General features: G+C 45.3%; 1 protein-coding gene across 2 annotated transcripts in view; it reads right to left on the bottom strand.

The window, feature by feature from the left end:
• CLCN6 (chloride voltage-gated channel 6) overlaps nt 1-18,882 on the bottom strand; it is a 33,306-nt gene extending 14,424 nt beyond the window's left edge. Inside the window, exons 1-10 of one of the 2 annotated variants that reach the window (XR_001345585.2) lie at nt 18,639-18,852; nt 17,780-17,839; nt 16,038-16,103; nt 15,650-15,715; nt 12,810-12,876; nt 4,909-5,015; nt 4,297-4,423; nt 3,604-3,671; nt 2,511-2,569; nt 79-211 (exon numbers count right to left, since the gene is read on the bottom strand). Coding sequence is in view for 1 of the 2 variants with exons in the window: in XM_006103727.3 (XP_006103789.1) it covers nt 79-211; nt 2,511-2,569; nt 3,604-3,671; nt 4,297-4,423; nt 4,909-5,015; nt 12,810-12,876; nt 15,650-15,715; nt 16,038-16,103; nt 17,780-17,839; nt 18,639-18,725 (840 nt within the window). In the remaining variant the exon portion in view is untranslated. Of the gene's footprint in view, nt 1-78; nt 212-2,510; nt 2,570-3,603; nt 3,672-4,296; nt 4,424-4,908; nt 5,016-12,809; nt 12,877-15,649; nt 15,716-16,037; nt 16,104-17,779; nt 17,840-18,638 lie in introns of both variants that reach the window. The other variant, XM_006103727.3, reaches the window with a different exon arrangement.

Raw genomic sequence — 18,882 nt, 5'->3', positions numbered from 1 at the left:
GGACTGGGCTCATCAGAACTACAGCTTAAACGGGGTGGTTATGTCCAGGAGAAGGTTGTCCTTGGAAGTCCTCCTCACCACTTTCCACGTGAGCCCTTGGTTCCAGAAGGACGAGCCCTCCTCCAGACTGAACAGGGTCCCCCCAATGGGAGCCCCGAAGGCTGCAGCGACGCCAGCAGCTGCACCTGCTGATACAAAGTCCCGCTTGTCTCTGAGGAGAGAAGAGACAGACGCTTTATTGGACAAAGAGCCCTCAGGCCACAAAAGCCGGTTTTCCCTGCCTTATTTGCCAATGTTTGTGTGTGTTTTTTAATTGATTTTGAGAGAGAAAGAAATGTTGATCTGAGAGTGAAACATCGATCAGCTACCTCTTGCACACCCCAAGTGGGGATTAAGCTTGCAACCTGGGCATGTGCGCTGACCAGGAATCAAAGAAGCAACTTCTTGGTGCATGGATGACGCCCAACCAACTGAGCCACACCGGCCAGGGCCTTATCCGCCAACATTTTATCTCATGAAGGACCCATGAAGTCAGGGTTTGAAGCAGGCCAACTGGGCAACGAACAGGTTCACCTGAGAGCCAGATCCACTCCGCAGCCCGAGTTCCTCCAGGAGAGAGGCCCCCTCACACCAGTCTCCTCTGAAGATGGAATTTCAGCCCCAGCTCAGTCCCCGCTGAGCTACACTCTCCCCAGATCTTCCTTCCAAAGGGCACAGCGTCATGAAAAGGCCAAGTGCTGGTGACATGCGGAGGAGCAGGTGACAATGACATGCGGAACACCAAGGCGGGAAGGTAGACCACAGCTCTGACCCGGGGCCGATTCCAAGGGCCTCGTGCGCGGGCCAGTTTCACACACGCAGATTCCACGGGGCAAAAAGTTCCGAGAAGAGCACCTGCCCACCCGGGGCGGCGACCCAGCACACTGCTCTGGAATATGGACGATGCTCTCGCGAGTAGCTGTGGATGTCTCGGCCGTGCTTTTCACCGCCACTGCCTGAGATGCTTCCAGGCCTTAGGTCATGACACAGTGACAGCCACGAGACCAGCCGGGCCCTGGTTGCTTATTCTCAGGACAGTAGCTCAAAGCCCACCTTCTTTCTGACACCGGGTTTTGCACGTAGCCTGCCCAGCAGGGGAGGCAATAAGCCAGCTAGAGCAAGTATGGGGTCTGAGAGGCAGTAAATGGACAGTTTATTTTTTTCAAGAGAATCCAATTCTGCCCTGGCCAGTGTGGCTCAGTGGTTGGGTGTTGTCCATGCACCAAAAGGCTGCCTGTTTGATTCCGGGTCAGGGCACATGTGCAGGTTGTGGGCAGGAAGCAGCCAATGAACTTTCTCTCTCCCTCTCCCTTTCCCTCTCTCTGAAAAACAAACAAACAAACAAAAAAAACAACCTTTAAAAAAAGAAAGTCCAATTCCTATTATCAACAAGATGAGTAATAATAAGTGGTGGGGAGGTTGGGGAGAAAACGGAACCCTCATCACGGCTGGAGGGAATGTAAACTGGTGCAGCCTCTATGGAAAACAGTATGGAGGTGCCTCAAAACATTAAGAGAAGAGTTCCTATATCACCCAGCAATCCTTCTTCTCGGTAGTTTTTAACCGAAAAATTTGAAAACATTTATTGGTAAAGGTTTATGCACCCTATATTCACTGCAGCATTATTCACAGTGGCAAAAGACATGGACACAACCAAAGTGTCCTTCAATGGACAACTGGATAAAGAAGATGTGCATTCTATATAATAAAAGGGTAATATGCACATTGATCCTAAGGGCGGAACAACCGGTCACTATGACGCGCACTGACCACCAGGGGGCAGATGCTCAACGCAGGAGCTGCCCCCGGTGGTCAGTGTGCTCCCACAGGGGGAGCTCCGCTCAGCCACAAGCTGGGCTGACAGCTGCAAGTGCAGCGGCGGTGGTGGGAACCTCTCCCACCTTCTCGGCAGTGCTAAGGATATCCGACTACGGACATCCCCTGAGGGCTCCTGGGCTGTGGGCCTAAGTTGGCAGGTGGACATCCTCCGAGGGGTCCCAGACTGCAAGAGGGCGCAGGCTTGGCTGAGGGATCCCCCGCCCTGAGTGCACAAATCTTCGTGCACCGGCCTCTAGTATATACATAATAGAATACTACTCAGCCATAAGAAATGAAATACTGCCATATGTGACATGGATGGACTTTCAGATTATGCCAAGCAAAGTAAGTCAATCAGGAAAAGCTAAGAACTGTATGATTTCACTCATCTGTAGGATATAAAACTGAAACTCAGACACAGACAACAATATGGTGGTTACCAGACGGAAGGGGGTGGGAGGTAGTAAAGGGAAAGGGAGCCAAATGTATGGTGACGGAAGATGACTTCACTTTGGGTGATGGTAAAACAATGCAATATACAGATCATGTAGCCTAGAAATCTACACTGGAAACCTATATAATCTTATTACCCAGTGTCACCCCAATAAATTTAACTTAAAGAAAAGAAAATCCAATTCCTAACCTTTCCATACCTGTCACTTCGGAAATAGGGGAAGTTAAACTGGATCTTCCGGAAGGAGATGCTCTGAAACTAAAACAAGAGAAAACCAAGTCAGAGGGGGGCCCACAGGCCACCTGCAGGAACCCCGCGGGAGCCCCCGCCTTGAGCACAGCGGGCAGATGTGCTGCCGAAGGGAGAGTCCAGAAGAGCAGCCTGGGAAAAAGAAGCTGTCTCTGGGAGGAACTTCCTTTCCTGCCCCTAAATTTCTAGGCTCTTCCGAAATTGCATTTTGTACATAATCAACAAGTCAGAAAGAAAATGGGGAAGGAAGCAGCTGAGAGAAGGGCTGGGAGGAAATGAAAGCTGCTGCAGAAGATACCGTGAGCCCTGCTCAGGCGTGGCAGTAAGGAAGGGCCCACGCACCACCTTCAACCTGTCCCCCGAATGCTCACGCTGCCACCGTCCCTGCCCCCTTCTGGGAGGCCGGGGCTGGCTGGGAGGGTGAGGCAGCAGCAGAGAGAGAGAGCAGAAGACAGGCTCTGGGCAAGTCTTCTCTCCTTGGCTTTGACCACTCACTAGCATCATTCCCTCCTCTCAGGACGAGAGAGGAACATGCCCACAAGTGACGGACCACAAGGAACCGAGGTGTCTCCAACCTGCAGCCCGAATCGGATAGCCCGTAAGGATGGGAGCTTCGCCATCCTGAGCTAGCTCCTCACCCTGTGTTATTAGTCCTGTGCTACCTCGGGTGCATGCAGCACAGCCGTGCCCGGAACCACCTCAGACGTGCTTCTAGCATCTTGGGATAGGGCAGCGCTGAGCTGACCCACTGAGCCACCTTCCATGGAGGCGCCGGGCAATGGCTGTGGGAGCACCAGGTGACTTCATTTGAACAGACTTTCTCTATGTGCCATTCCTGTTCCTAGGGCCTAGTTAAATCTCTGGGGTACCAGTTACCCCCTCTCCGAGACAGGCCACATCGTTTTTACATCAACCCAAACTGACATCAGACTCCAAAGCCACGTTAGGGTGCTGCCGATGGATTTTCTTCCAGACTGACTCACAGAAGCCCCTGCCTGGGAGACCACTGTAAGGGACTCACCTTCCCAACCCAGCAGCCTTACCTGAGGGAGGCCAGCGCCCACCACGGCTCCACTGTGGATCATGGGGCCTTCCTTCCCCACAAAGAGCCCTGGGAGCAGGTGGAGAAGGAGACCATCAGTCAGCACAGAACCACTCTAGCTGGGGAGACCTCTGCTGTGTAAACCTTCCTCTCGATAAAACAGAGATGCTCCTGTGACTGTCTAACAGAAAGAGTCCAATTCCCATCGAATAAGAGAAAATACTCTTTAAACTCTTAATTGGGCATCAGCAAACTACAGCCTGTGAGCCAAACGGCTCGCTGTTTTTGTACAGCTGGCGAGCTAAGAATAATTTTTCCATTCTCACCTGGATATGTTGTAAATGGTTATGTAAATTTAAGCACCTAAATAATATTTTCAATTTTGCCTTTTTGGATCACAAAGCCTAAAACATTGACTAGCTGTTTACACAAAAAGCTCACTGACTTTGCTAAAAGCCAACTCCATAAACCAACTGGATGGTGGGTCTACTTCAAAACCTAATGTGTTACGCAGAGAGCTCTGAATGGTAACTAACAGGTCTGCATTGAAGAAACTAAGCCATGGAAGGAAAGTAGAGAGATCTGTTAAGGGCAGGCCCTCCAATCCAAATCTACTTCATTTACATACAGAATGCTTCTTGTCCTCTTCACCCTTTGAAGAAAAGAAGGGACCAGTCAGAAACACCCCCCTTACCTCCAGCCACACTGAACAGCACCCCGAAGACTTTGCAGACCAGGGTCCGGAGACGGACGATTCCGGGCACCTTCACCCCATTCAGATAGCACTTGATCTCGGGTATTCCAGAACCTGCTGCCACTGGCTGGAAGAGGAGGCACACCCGTACACTCAAATCCATCGCCCTCCCCAGAGGGACGGCCTGCTGGCCTGGGTTTCCGACTCAGCAGGTCTGAGGGGGGATGGGAGGACGTGCACTTCTAAAAAGTTCACAGTGATTCAGCATCACCTGCGGAGCCTTCAACAATCCATGCAGGCGCCCCGCTTCCGGAGATCCTGAGCTCACTCACGCGAGCTGGGGCCCGGGGGCCAATCATTTTTAAAGTTCTCCAGGGAATCTACCCTGATGTGCTCCCCAAGGTGGAGAACCACCCTCCTCATCTAGATGTTTGCTCTTTAATCTCACCACAGGCTCACACTTGACTTTCAGAAACATTTCTAAGTGAACGAGAGGCCACTTTCTGCAGGAATCTATATTCCAAGTCGAATTCAGTTCTCTCAGCTCCCAGTCATGGCGATGGAGATGAGGAGTGTAGGACCCAAAGTCTTGACAACAAAAAGGCCTCTTACCTCAATTAGGACAAGAAGACTCCCTAGGAAGACAAAGGTCAAGTTGAAACCCAGGAGTTCAAGGAGGGACAAGGCGAGGCACCCTTTCTGGCTGCATTCCTCCACCGCTAGAGAGTGAGTTAAGGAACCGTGCTCCCCAGCCACGCCAAGGCCTTTCCTGCAAACACCCGACATGGGGCACCTCCTCCTCTTGAAGTGCTTACTGCGCCTCTTCCTGTTCTCCACGTCACGTATGAACAAGAAAACTGCCTGAGATGTCATCTACACTAGGCACCGTTTCTCATTATGAAATGCTTCAAACATTGCGAAGAGTAACCCTCACCCGTACCTTCCCAGCCCTACCTTTAATAAATCTCAGGGTGGTAGCATATTTGCTTGATACTTTTAAAAATTAAAACGTTAAGAGAGCCCATTTTTGTGGCTGACCTGCTGCTCTCCCATGCTGCTGGCAGTACTGGAATAAATGCTCATGTATGATTCAACCCGCTCTGCTTAATTGGCTCAAGTAGTGACAGGCAGCCCGGACCCACTGATTGTCCGGTAACATATTCTGGCGACCAGGAAGGGACGTAAGCGAGAGACTCGTCTGGAGTGAGTGTGCTTGCTGCCTGGACTGGGAGTTCCTGGGGCTGAGGCCTGGACTCCTAATTGCAGTGCTGTCAGGAATGTTCATTTTGAGTTCCAGGTGCAGCCTCAGCAATCCCTGTCGTCTCACCTGAGACCTAAGTTGAATCAAGCGTTTTTGTAGGAGGAATCAAGCGTTTTGTGTGGCATGAGCAGTGGCTGCCTCTCGTCTGGGCTTCCTTGTAAGGATGGATGCACTGTGTATGGCACAGGAGGCATTTTACTGCCTCTCGTCTGGACGAGCCGGGTCAGCTCCTGATGGTAAGGACCTCCAGTGGTCCTTGCCTGGTCTCCGAGCCCTTCGTCTGACCCACTCTGGCATGAGACATTGCTCTGCTTCGGTCAGTTTTAAATGCAGGGCATTCTGAGGTGCCTGTGGCTGGACAGACAAGGAGCATGGTGTGACGCTCTTGCCTGTAAATATTGTACATAGAGTGTCTCTGCTGATTGTTGTTTTGTGTCTTTGGTTTAATTTGTTTAAAGATGGGGCATATCCTATTTTGCTAGGGGCTCCAGCTACCCGTGGCAGGGACTGCAGGAACTTCCCAGCAGCTGCCAAGAATTCTTAATCTTGGGGACCCTTCCTGCTCTCCCTCTCAAGGCATCAGCCGCTGGAAACTCTAAGCTGGGGAAGTTCTTGTCTGTAATGGAACTTGGTTACTGATGTTCTTTGCTTGCTTTCTTATCTTTGGGGGACTTAGTTTGCTCTTCGCTGGTTTATGAACACAAGGAATCCTCTGTCTGCTGTTTGGGCTTGCCACTCAGAACCCATGTGCTGTGCTGGGTTAGTGTGAGAGAAGATTCTAAGGCTAATGTTCCAGTCCACCCTTTTCAGAATATTCATCTATTCACTGTAGGGGTTTTTGTTTGCTTGTTTGTTTCTGTTTATTTTTAAAAGCTATCTTCTTATATGCAAGATTTCATGTTGTTAGTCTACTCAGAAATAAAGATATGGGAGCTAAACCTTCTGAACGCCCCCCTCCCCCCACAAGTTCTTTTCCTAAGAGGATCAGATCTGCAGAAGTGCCCCCCAGCAGACTACAAAAATAGCAGTGGAGGGCCACTTCCATCTTTGTAAGAAAAAATAAAATAAAATAGTACTTTCACATTAAAGCCACCTAAGGCTAGTGAGTTATCCCTGTTAAAAAAAATTGGTCTAGAAAATGCCTTGGGTAATAATAATTGGCTTTAAAATCTCAAAGTTGTTAAGACAAAATGAAATAACTAAAGTGAAGGGTTTATGATAAAGCTTTTTTAAAAGTGATAATTATATATACCTAAACATAGTTTTCCAAAGTCTTTGGTAACTAAAAACTTTGGAGTTTGCAGGGTTAAGTAGTAAAAATTGTTAAATATCTAGGTATTTTGAAATATCAGGATACTGAACTATTAATCTGAGTTTGCCTCGTATGAAAAATCTAGAGGGTGGATTTGAATCTGTTAATGAATAAGTCTTGTATTTTATTTGAAATATCTCTTAAAAATGTGAATGTATTGCTAATCTGAGGAATATTAATTACTTACATGTCACCTAAAAATTAAGGTTTCTAAGGTTAAGAATTCTAACTAATTGGAAAGAAATGATGGTTTTGGTGCAATAGAAGGCATGCGGCATGGAGATGCATTTTAAAGGAAAAGAAAGTGGGTTCTAAAGTTGGTTATTTTTGAAAGTTGAAAGGTTTGTGAAAGCTGTAAAATATTTGTAAAAAGAAATGTTGAAAGGAAGTTATATAAATGACACAGGCCAATAAGCCAGGAGTAGTAGTAGAATAGGGAAATTGAGATGGTCAGACAGCAATTGGGAGCCAAATCTTATCTTCCCTAAACCAAGGACACTTAAGAGTAAATGACTTGCACTTTGCCTCCCTAACCAGAGGGTAAATAGCTAATATCAACCTACTCAGGAGACAGACAGCAGAAATCCAATCAGTGTCATTTACTGACCACACCCAAGGACAAATGAAGTTACAGAATAAACCTCATTTTAGTTAGTTCTTTTCTAGTCTATTAAAAGGGAAAAGGTCTTTCCTGCTTTTGCCCAGGAAGCAAAAGTTCTATAAATTATGGAAATAGTTGTATGTTATATTAATTAGGCACTTTTTTTCATTAAAAAAAAAAGTCATCTTCTTAATCATGGGAACTAAAGTTTGCTAGCCTATGATTGTGTCTAATACCCTTTTGTCAATTTGATTTATGATCTTTTGGTAAAATAAGTTTGACAGCCGAACCGGTTTGGCTCAGTGGATAGAGCGTCGGCCTAGGGATTCAAGGGTCCCAGGTTCGATTCCGGTCAAGGGCATGTACCTGGGTTGCGGGCACATCCCTACTGGGGGCTGTGCAGGAGGCAGCTGATCGATCTCTCTCATCGATGTTTCTACTCTCTATCCCTCTCCCTTCTTCTCTGTAAAAAATCAATAAAATATATGATCTTTTGGTAAAATAAGTTTGACAATCTTTCCAAGGTTTGAATTTTAAGAAACTTTTCTTGACCTAGAATTGGCTTTAGGTCATTCCTATTGGCCCTGAAATGCCTCAAGAATTTCTTTTCTCTCATGAAGGAAAATTTTCTGCTTAAGGCACATGAGAAGCTTTGTCAAATAATAATAACTATATTATGCTTCCATTTATAGCTCTAATTGTTATCCTGGAATATTGTGTTTTACAGAAAGGACAAGATTCCATGTCATTCACATTACTCTAAAGTATCTGGATTTATAGAAGTACTGGCAGAAAAAATCAGGAGAAACAAAAATTTGATTATGGGACTGAATGAATGGAAAATAATTATACAGTTTTTGTAACTTTTGTTGAAAGTATTGCTGATTCTTGAACTTTTTGTTTATCAGATATAAGGTAGCATTTTTAAAGCAATTTGGTAAATTATATATTTTTCTCCCTGCCTGTCCTTCCAGAATTTGGCAATTCTTAATAAGTGGCAATACGTTCTTTGCATGAATTCAATAAGACCTGTTTCTAATTGTGGCTGTTAACCAAGACTTTGACTAGCGTGTCATGCCTGCAGAGACATGCCTGGATTCTGGATGTCACCAGAAAGCTTTAAGGAATGAAGCCAATAGAGCACCTTGGAGAAAGCCTGGTACCTTGCCTGGTCACAGGGTTCATGGCAGTCTTTCCAAGTAAGGAACAAAGGCTGCTTTCCTGAGAGATGGCAAAGAAGGAACCTCAAGACATCACTGGGGACCTCAACTTGAGGAAGTCACCCATATCTACAGGTATTGCAGGCAAACCTGATGGCAGCTAGGTGGCTCAGCGTCTTTGCCCTGCGGGGCTACTTAAAGCTTGATCATGAAATTCCAGGAAAGCGTATCTTTTTAAAATAGCCTATGTGATCAACGGTTATTCTTATTGTGTTCATGCAAAAAATCAAGCCAAATGGTAACTAGACTTAATACAGTAAATAAATTGGTTTTAAGTTGGCTCTTTAATAAAAATGAGGGTGATTTTAAAGAGAAAAATTGTGTTTCAATAGGAAATTATTAGAACTGAAATGTTTTTTTCTTTTACCAGACTATTGCCGTAATTCTTGCTATTCTAACTTTTGCCCAGTAATATTAAATTTTATAACACAGTTTGACTCCACCAGCTGACAAGCCCTACTCACACTCAGGGAATACCACCTCTAGACACCCTGCCACCTCCTTCCATGCCCAGCAAGCACCTCTTGGCTCTGAAGGAAAAACTTCGCCCCTCCTCAGCATGCAGCAGTTACAGAAGAGACCCTGTGCCCCTTTTCTCTGGAAGAATTCGGAGCCAAGATCCTTGAGAGCATGTGGTAGGCAGTTAGACCTGAGCAGAGCAGGGACGATGGGCCAACTGGAGGAGAAATGGACAAGACCCTGAGGCGTGCTTCTCACCACTCCAACTGCTCTGAAGCTGGCAGTGGAGGAACCTATATAGATCTGACCTTTACCTTGCTGAGTAGGAGTTGGGACACCTACTGATAATATATAGACTATTCCATTCATTTTGGGGAGAAAGTCACAGATGGGGACCTTTATATGTTGGGACCCTGTCTGGGAAAAGGATGCAGGGATGTTTCCTCTAAAAGTTACTGCAGTCGTTCCCTATGGTGAATGTCTGACTTTTACCAGGTGTTCTAGCTATTGTCCTTAAGTATCTAATAACTACAATATGAATTGTTCTGATAATTTCACCCTCCCTTATAGTAATGGACATACTAAGATGCTGGCTGGTGGGTTTCTGATATGTGGGTAACTATTTATCCCTGTTAACAGCACCAGGGGGCCCTGTTCCATAGGATGACTGACTGTCTTTATGACTCAGAAACATCACAGGGTCTAAACCAAAAGAGACTTTCTCAAGCCCGAGGCACCGGACTGCAATGACTGTCCCCACCTGTGAGCCTGCTGCCTATATTGCTTTGACCATTTTTGTTATGCCGGTAATGGTAGGCTCCCTTAATGCAAAAGTGACCCGGCTGGCTTGTGGCAGGGTAAAAGCCGTAATGCCACCTCCAGGGATATACACGGGATAAAGCAAGAGCTGAGCCAGGTCAGGGAGGCAGTTCTAGAGAATTGGGCAGCAATAGATTGTTCGCTGTTGCAGCATAACCATGGTTGTAAGGAATGTAAAGGAATGTGCTGTTTTAATCTTCCTGACAATTGTTTATAGAAAACATATCCAAGATCCTTCATTTATTTCGTGTATTCCTTCCCTGGGAACTACTTTCAAGGCAGAAGCAGATGCAGTTCCAGCAGGATGAGACTTTTCATCTAAAACTAATTCATAGATATGAGATGATAGAAATAGCAGTGGGGAAATGTTAGGGGCAAAAATAGAATATTGGGGACTAGCTATGGTTATGGAAAATATTAATCATGCTCTGTTAGCCATGACTGCCTTGTGTTGGTTAAAGAAAGGACATTCTGATCTGGCTGGGAATTGTACGCCCCAGGACCTGGGAGTGAACCTTGGACCTGGGAGTGAACCTTGGACTGGGAGTCAATCTTTGAATGTGGTCCATTCTCATTCAAGAACTGCCTGTTATCATGGAAAGGTTAACAACCTTGTGCAAACAATGGAGTCCTACCCCAGCCTCCTGCTTCCCCAGTATAAGCAGCTGGCTGATGGGGGGCTGCAGAGCAGATTTTTGTGGATGACCTGCTGCTCTTCCGTACTGCCAGCAGTATTGGAATAAATGCTTATATATGATTTTAAAAAATTAAGACATTAAGAAAAACACCTTTATGTTTCTGTCCCTCTCTCCTCTGGGAGAAAACACTAACTACCCTGAAATTATCGCGCTGCCTTTCCTCTGTGAAAATGTAAATGGAATCACTTTAAAGTGGAGGCGGAGCTGCCATCCCAGAGGAACTGCCTTGCGGCTGTACTACTCAAACCCTAGGAATGTTACCACCGGGCAAATTAACTCTTGGACTGGGCCTAAGGCAGAGGTTTCCAAACAACTGTTTACAAAGATAACAAGAAAGCACACATTACACCAAGAGCATCATTTACGTTAAAGACATCCCTTCCTTAGCTTACCAGCACCCAGAGAAACTTCTTCCTCCTACTGATGTAATCGCCCCCCTTCCCTTTCTCATAAATACCCCTCGCCTTTGCCTCCCAACAGCAACACGATTGGGGCTTCTGCCTGAACCAGGGCTTCCCAAACAGCTATTCTCTGAATCTGGAATAAATGCTTGTCGCCTTTCACTTTGGCCTTTTAGTCTTAGGTTAGCACTTGTTTTTCAGATGTATCCTTGCTTTGTTTCAAAATTAAAATATGGTATTGTATTTTAGGCATATACTCCAACTTCCTCTCTCTCAGTTGATGCCTGTTCTGAGAATTACCCATGTTGATAAACAGTTCTGGTTTGCTCATTTTAACTTCTGTATCAGATGAACATACCGTAATTTTTCCATTTGGGGTGATTCCAACTTTTCGCAATCACAAAGCTGCGGTGCACATCTTCGTACATGTCTAAGGCCCACAGCCGGGAGAGGCATTCACGAGTCATGGGAAGAAGCAGCTTCCTGTTTATTAATTTCCAGTTCCCTAACCAGTGGTGAGGGGAGCACTTTTGCACAGGTTTATTGGCTGTTCAGTTTCCTCTCCTGAGAATGGCTGTTCGACACCTTTGCCAGATTATTTATTGGGCTGTTGGGCTTTATTTCTTAGGGTTGTAGTTCTCCTCTATTCTGGATACGAATTATGTCCCTTAAATGCACAGTGAAGAACCTCGTTGAGGCTGTGGACTTTTCACTTTGTTTACATTATTGTTTTGGGTTTTGTTTGTTTGTATAAATAGAATATTGACTTCGATGTGATCAAGTTCTCTGATCTTTTCCCTTTCACTGTGTGCCTTCTGGCGTTTTAAGAAATAATTCCCTACCCTTTTAAAAAAATTTTGTTAATTCTCACTTGAGGATATTTTTTCCATTGATTTTTAGAGACAGGAGGGAAGGAAGGAGAGAGAGAGAAAAACATCGATGGGAGAGAAAATTGATTCGTGGCCTCTAGCCTGAGCCCCTACCGGGGCCAGAGATGAAACCTGAAACCCAGGCACGTGCCCTTGCCTGGGAATCAAACCCGAGACCCTTCAGTGCTAGGGCCAACATTCTAACCACCAAGCACCACCGGCCAGAGCTGATTCCCTACTCTTTACATCATACAGTCTCTTAAAGTTTCATTTTGCCTATTTATCTCTTTAATCCATCTAGAATTAATTTCTAGTACAAAGTAGGAATCTAATTATGTTTTTCCAGATGGTTAACCTACGTTCCAGCATCTTTTAAGTGACCCATTTTATCCTCACTGATTTATCACATGGGCTCAGTCATTCACTGCACTTCTACACCCCTAAAGGCCAGTTTCTGCTTCTCCACTATTTTCCATTGTCTGGGTGTTTCTGCACCAATGTGACACTGTTTCAATGACTATATCTTAAATTATATAAGTCTCCTGCTTATTCAAAACTATCTCAACTACTTTTGGCTCTTGACTCTTCCAAACAAACTTAGGAAGAGAATTTTCAAGTTCTATGAACAATTCTATTGCACTTTCATTGGAACTACATTGCATTTATAGATTGATTGGGGAAAGCAGGCATCTTGGTGGTTTATGTCTTACCAACCATGAACGTATCTCTTGATTTATTAAAGTGTTCTTTCTGTGTCCTTCAATGATAAACACCTTAAAGCCGAATGGCTAATAATAGCTCTCCACAGATCATGTCTACTGTTCAACTCATTTCTAGACAAGAAAGCACAATCAGAAACCGCGAAAAGGATACATGTCTGTACCACTCCAAACTTGAGCTGCGTGAAGAGGCGCACAAAGAAGTCCACAAAGAGACCCACCTGGGAAGAGCAAAGGAGCGTCAGTCACACAGCTTCCTGGTGTGTTACGGGCACTGCCCTCAAAAGCACAGACTTCCCCCACTGCATTCACGGTGCACGCACGCCTGCTGCGCACGCCCACCTGCGTTACCAACCAGCAGTGGGTGGATGGGCTTTCGTTAGTCACTCTGGCTCTGCAGAGGCCCCGCTCCAGCCTTGCCCCACTGCCCACTAAAGAACAAAATAATGGAGTACAGCTACAATGAGAGGAGCAAAGTAAAACAGAGAGAAAATTATGCAGAAAAAGATGTGAGACCAAGGAAGACCACTGTGTCTAGCGATGCTTAGCTAGATAAGCACAGAGCTTAGATTACTTTGAAAAAATCAACAGCAAACTTTTAAGTTGATTTGAGAGAGAGAGAAACATTGATGTGAGAAATATCAATCAGCTGCCTCCCATATGGGCCCTGACCGGGATTGAACCCACAACCTGGGTATGTGCCCTGACTGGGAATCGAACTCAACATCTTCAGGTGTATGGGATGATGCTCCAACCCACTGAGCCAATCTGCTCTGGGCTAGCTTAAATTACTTTGTACGACAACATTCACTTAGCTGTATATGGGTTTTGCAAGTTGGTTATTTCTATTTCACGTAAGTCACTACTTTGACTTTTAACTGTCTTATGTAGTCAATGATTGCCCTGGTCAACCACTCTTCCACTCTCATAAGTCTCTGCTCTGGGCTTAAAGGAGAACTGGAAAGACTTCTGATTTTGTAGATTCAGGATCAAAGGATTCATGCCTTTAACTCCAGACTTCCCTCAAGCCAATGCTGAGGCTTTGAACATTAAAGCAGTAAGTGGTGACAGATCAAAGGACAAGAGAGCCAGTAGCGAGAGGAACAGGTAGTACATTATAAAGGCAGGTCTGCCTGTCTTTAACATGAGGGTGGGAGGTAAAGCTGTTACTATTGATAAATGGCAGTTCAAAGGAGTTTGATATGAAAGTGGCAGAAAGACTAACAACTAGATAGCTAATGACTATGCCTATTACAGGGAAATTTGCAACCAGAACCATATATAGCAAAATTCACACTCTGAAATTTCCACAAAACAATTAAATCCACCCAAGTTGCCCCACACTGGTATCCATCAGAATGTTACCAAAGAGGCCTCTAAACGCCATTAGTCTTAACTACTAAGATGTTCCTTGACCTCTAATTTACTACAGTAAAAATTGGACAAGTGCCGTGAAAACAAAAACTGTGGTCGGCACTTGTGGCTATATTATATTAAAAACGTGTTTACATTTTATGGGTATATCATGTATACTTAATTATGAGACTTGTGGTCAATTCTAGAGAAAGATGATAAATAGGCTGCTGCTTAGGAATATATATATATATATATATATATATATATATATATATATATCCCTTATTATGGACTGAATGTTTGTGTTTGCCCCCCACCCCAAATTCATGTTGAAAACCTAACCCCCAATATGATGGTATTTGGAGGTGGGGGCCTTTAGGAGGTGATAAGGCCAAGAGGGTGGAGCCCTCATGAATAGGATTAGTGCCCTTATAAAGAGACCCCAAGAGGGAAAAGGGACTGGGGGAGTGCAGAATAGGTGAAGGGGATCAACTGTATGGTGAGAGGGTTACTAGACTTACAGTAATAAACACTATGTAGTATACACAAATATCCTATATAATAAAATATCCTATATAATAAAAGCCTAATATGCTAAGTGTCTGGTTGTCCAATTTCATGCACCGGGCCTCTAGTTGAACTATAATGTAATATACTTAAAATATGCATTATCTTATATACCAAGTTTATCATGATTAAAGAGAGACCCCAGCCAGAGTGCTCTCTTGCTCCCTTCTGCCATGTGAAGACAGGGCAAAGATGGTCATCTCTGAACTGGAAAGCAGGTCCTCAGCAGACACTAATCTGTTGGCCCTTGATCTTGAACTTCTAGCCCCCAGAACTGTGAGAAATAAATGTCTGTTTCAAGCCATCTAGTCTATGGTATTTTTGTGATAGCAGCCCAAATGGACCAAGACAACCCCCTATTTAACACAGCAATGATGGAGAATCAGATCGGACCGGTCTCGTTTGGACTGGCTGCTACCTTTTTCAGCTTTTCTTTGCCAGGTTTTACCATGGTAAGTCAGCAGCTATGGTTCCAGACCTTGTGCTACTATCATCTTTGGCAATGTTTCATAATCTTTTCTTGTCCATGATTCATGTGTGAATGTGCTGACCCCAGAACCCTATGCTTTCAGGTATAATCCTCTGCCCAAACCGGCCAGCTCCACCTTCTAGAAAAAACAAGCAATGTGCAGGGAAGAGCCCAGGTCAGGACAAAGCATTCACTGAGATCAGCGGTGTCCTGGTGACTAGCACGTTGTGCTAAAGGCAAGGGCGTAAGCTTTAGTTTTGTTCCCATTACTTTGCTTTTTCCCTACAGAGTGACTCAACATCCACTGAGTACTCTCCCCTCCACGTTGTCTACCTGACAGGACCATAGCTTATCGTAAGAGAACTTGACCCAACCTTTGAGTGCTTTAAAGAACACCGAAGTTGTATGACTTACTTTGGTTTCATAAAGTGAAAGAAAAAGAGACGTATAAAAAAGTGTCAGATTATTAATTAAGAAAAGAAAGAGGAAAAAAGACAAGGCAGTCCCTGTTATGACAAACAACTGATTTGTCAGGCTGGAGCTTGACCTCTGACCCACTCCAGCCCTCTGGCCCGCCACCCCCTCATGCCCCGCCTGCTCACCAAACCCGTGCAGACGCCAATGGCAAACACCATCATCCACTTCACCGCCTCATACCTGCGACCTTTCTGTTCACACAGGAAAAAAATGACTCAGTTTGTTTCAGGATTATGTTGGCAGCAGGGAAGGAACACATCTTGGCCAACCAGTTTTAGAGTGAATTTCACAAGGACAGCAAAAATGTCAAAGATGATGCCTGATATGGAAGGTGCTTTATAATGCAAGAATGATGGACTCTAAGAGGTTGGGTCAGCGGGTATTTGGGTTGGCAGGAGGAAGTAGTCTAAGGGATAAATGCTGTTGTCTCATGAGGGTTAAAAGGGCAAGGGATAAAGGTAAAGGAGCTATCGTAAGACCTCCTCAGTCCCAAGAGGTCAATGAGGGACTCACCTTATTATCCATGGTCTCCAAAACTTCCAGGTAAGGGTCATTGATACAGCGATCATAATCCAAACTCTGAAAGAGGGGCATGTGAGTAAAAATGTCATACTATGGTACACGATCCCATTTTGAGTAAATAAAATTAAGATTTTTTGTGTGTCAGCATACATAAAGCAAAAGCATCTGGGAAAACTGTTAATAATGGCTATCTCTGAGGTGATAGTTTAGGAGGTGTTCTTCCCATCTGGGTATTGTTTAAAATTTTCACAGCAAACATGGTACTTTTTATAGCTGGAAAAATTTTTTTTTCTGATTACAAAAACACACACCATAGAGCCCTACCTGGTTTGACTCAGTGGATAGAAAGGTCCAGGGTTCGATTCCAGTCCAGGGCACATGCCCGGGTTGTGGGCTCAATCCCCAGTAGGGGGGTGTACAGGAGGCAGCCGATCAATGATTCTCTCTCATCATTGATGTTTCTCTCTCCCTCTCTCTTCCTCCCTGAAATCAATAAAAAGATATATATATCACAGTGAAAAATTCTGCTGAGAAACTAGACCCATCCATGAGTGATTAAGTATATATTTATATATGTGTATACATATTTTAATCAAGTTAGTGACATCACATTCTAGGAACAAAAGGGGAAAAATTAAAATGTTGAAAAATATGAATATTCTTCATACCAAATATTTATAGAAATGACTGGCCAATTAATTATTTGTTTGATGGTTTCGCCTAATAATGCTATGACTCCACAAACAATGAAAAGGGTTTCGATGCCCAGAAGAGGCAACTCTATAGCAACAGGAAGTAGATCAGCGGTTGCCTAGGGTCAGGGACAAGGACAATGGGCAGTGACTCTGCTAATGGGTACTGGGTTTCTCTCCAAGGTGACAAAAATGTTCTAAAATTGATTTGGTGAGGGCTGCACAACTCTGAATATACTACCGAGTAGTACACATTAAATAGGTAAATTGTATAGCATGTGAATTATACTAGCCCTAACCCTGAATAAAGCTATTTAAAGGGGCATTTAGAAACAAATGCAATGCCAGAACATCAATCTTTTCTTTTTTTTAAATAAATCAGCTGAGAGCCTAACACTTTGTAAATATACATCAATGAACTATATATATCTGTATTAAAATCAGATATTGTCACTTCTCTCTCTCTCTCTCTCTCTCTCTCTCTCTCTCTCTCGGTTAAACCTCACCCGAGGATATTTTTTTCATTGATTTTCAGATAGTGGAAGGAAGGGGGGAGGGGCAGAGAGAAGGAGAAGGGGGGAGGTGAAGAGAGAGAGAGAGAAATGTGAGAGAGACACATTGATTGGCTGCCTCCTGCACATGCCTGACCAAGTCCTGGGATCAAACCTGCAACCCAGATTCGTGTCCTTGACTGGAATCAAACCCAAGACCCTTCCGTACTCCAGCTGACACTCTAACCACTGAACCACGCCAGCCAGGGCTGTCATTCTCTACCATGACTCACTTCCTTTTATTTTTGCTGTATATGTTGCTCTTTGATTTGGGGGAATAACAACTTTAACATTTTCTATCTTTCTCTCCTTCTCCCTTCCTCTCTGAAAACAATAAAATCAATAAAACTGTATTTAAAAACGGCAGGGGGCTTGTTAAACAGCCCCTTCCCCAGAGGGAAGTTACCTCTCACTCACTCCCTTGGTTGGCATCCTAAAGCTACAGGTCAGTCACTGCTTTTGTTACCAAGACAGCAGCTAAGAAGCTCACCTCATAGTCTTTCCTTGGCAGGATCTCATCCTCCTCCTCCTGTGTTTCTCCAAGGATGGTCTAGAAAAACAGATCCACAGAAGGGAGACCCTCTTAGTGGTTAAAAGGAAAAGGAGGCAGAAGTGTTCACCGACATCTGTTGCTAGTTTCTAAATTGTCTAGAACCATTGTCATCAATGGGAACAAGATCGCAAAAAAACACACACAACAAAAACAACAACAAAAACCTCCCACAAAATCCTTTTGGGATAGGGGGTGATGTGGGTGGGGATCCAGCTCAGCTTTTCATCTCTATTGATACATTCTCCAAATAACCACTCTTGTCTTCAGGACACGTCAAAGATGCCCACTGCCAGCTTCAGCGGGGGGGAAATCCAGGTCCGTCTGACAAGGTGCCCAATCTGAAATCCGAAGGGACCTGTCAACTTTGGGAGCAGAGCAACTCGTTTTCCCAGGATGCCTTGCAGGGGAAACTGGCTTGTCAATGACCCCGAAAGGCTCAGGGACGGAGTGAGAAAAGCGCTGGAGAACCTAAGCCAGCGGCATGACAAGCATGAAAGGGCTCATTCCGAAAATGCTCGTTTCACTCAACACTCCTTCCAGATGGGAATTAAAAAAAGAAATCTATGGGATTCACTGAAGCTGGCCCGGATTCTCTTAGATCCCAGGGCGGAGTTATGAGAATTAGCCTCCGGACTTGGGCACGGGAAGCAGGGCCGATTCTACGAGAGCCCGGCGTGCGGTGCCCATCCGCACACGCTGCCACCTGCGGGCCCAGCTCGGCCCGGCCCCACCTCCGGCGACGCCTCTCCTGTCCCTTAGCAACTGCCCGGCCCAGCCGCCAGCGCCCGCGCCTTACCAGCTCCTCTGGCGTGCGGGTTTCACGCTCCCCGCAGCAGCAGCACCACCGGCAGCAGCAGCACCAGGACCCCCTGCACCCCGCCATCTTCCTCTTCTGCTGCCGCTCCGGACCCCCAGTGCCAACCCCCTCCCACCCGCTCGGCGCCTCACGTGACTGGCCCCCGCAGGGTCACGTGTCCCTCTCGAGTTCGGCGACCGAGGCGGGGAGTGGCTGCAGACGGGTGGGGCGACGGGCCGCGTCA

Source organism: Myotis lucifugus, unplaced genomic scaffold (assembly GCF_000147115.1).
Source record: "Myotis lucifugus unplaced genomic scaffold, Myoluc2.0 scaffold_501, whole genome shotgun sequence".
NCBI lineage: Eukaryota > Metazoa > Chordata > Mammalia > Chiroptera > Vespertilionidae > Myotis > Myotis lucifugus.
This window is presented reverse-complemented; position numbering and strand designations above follow the sequence as displayed.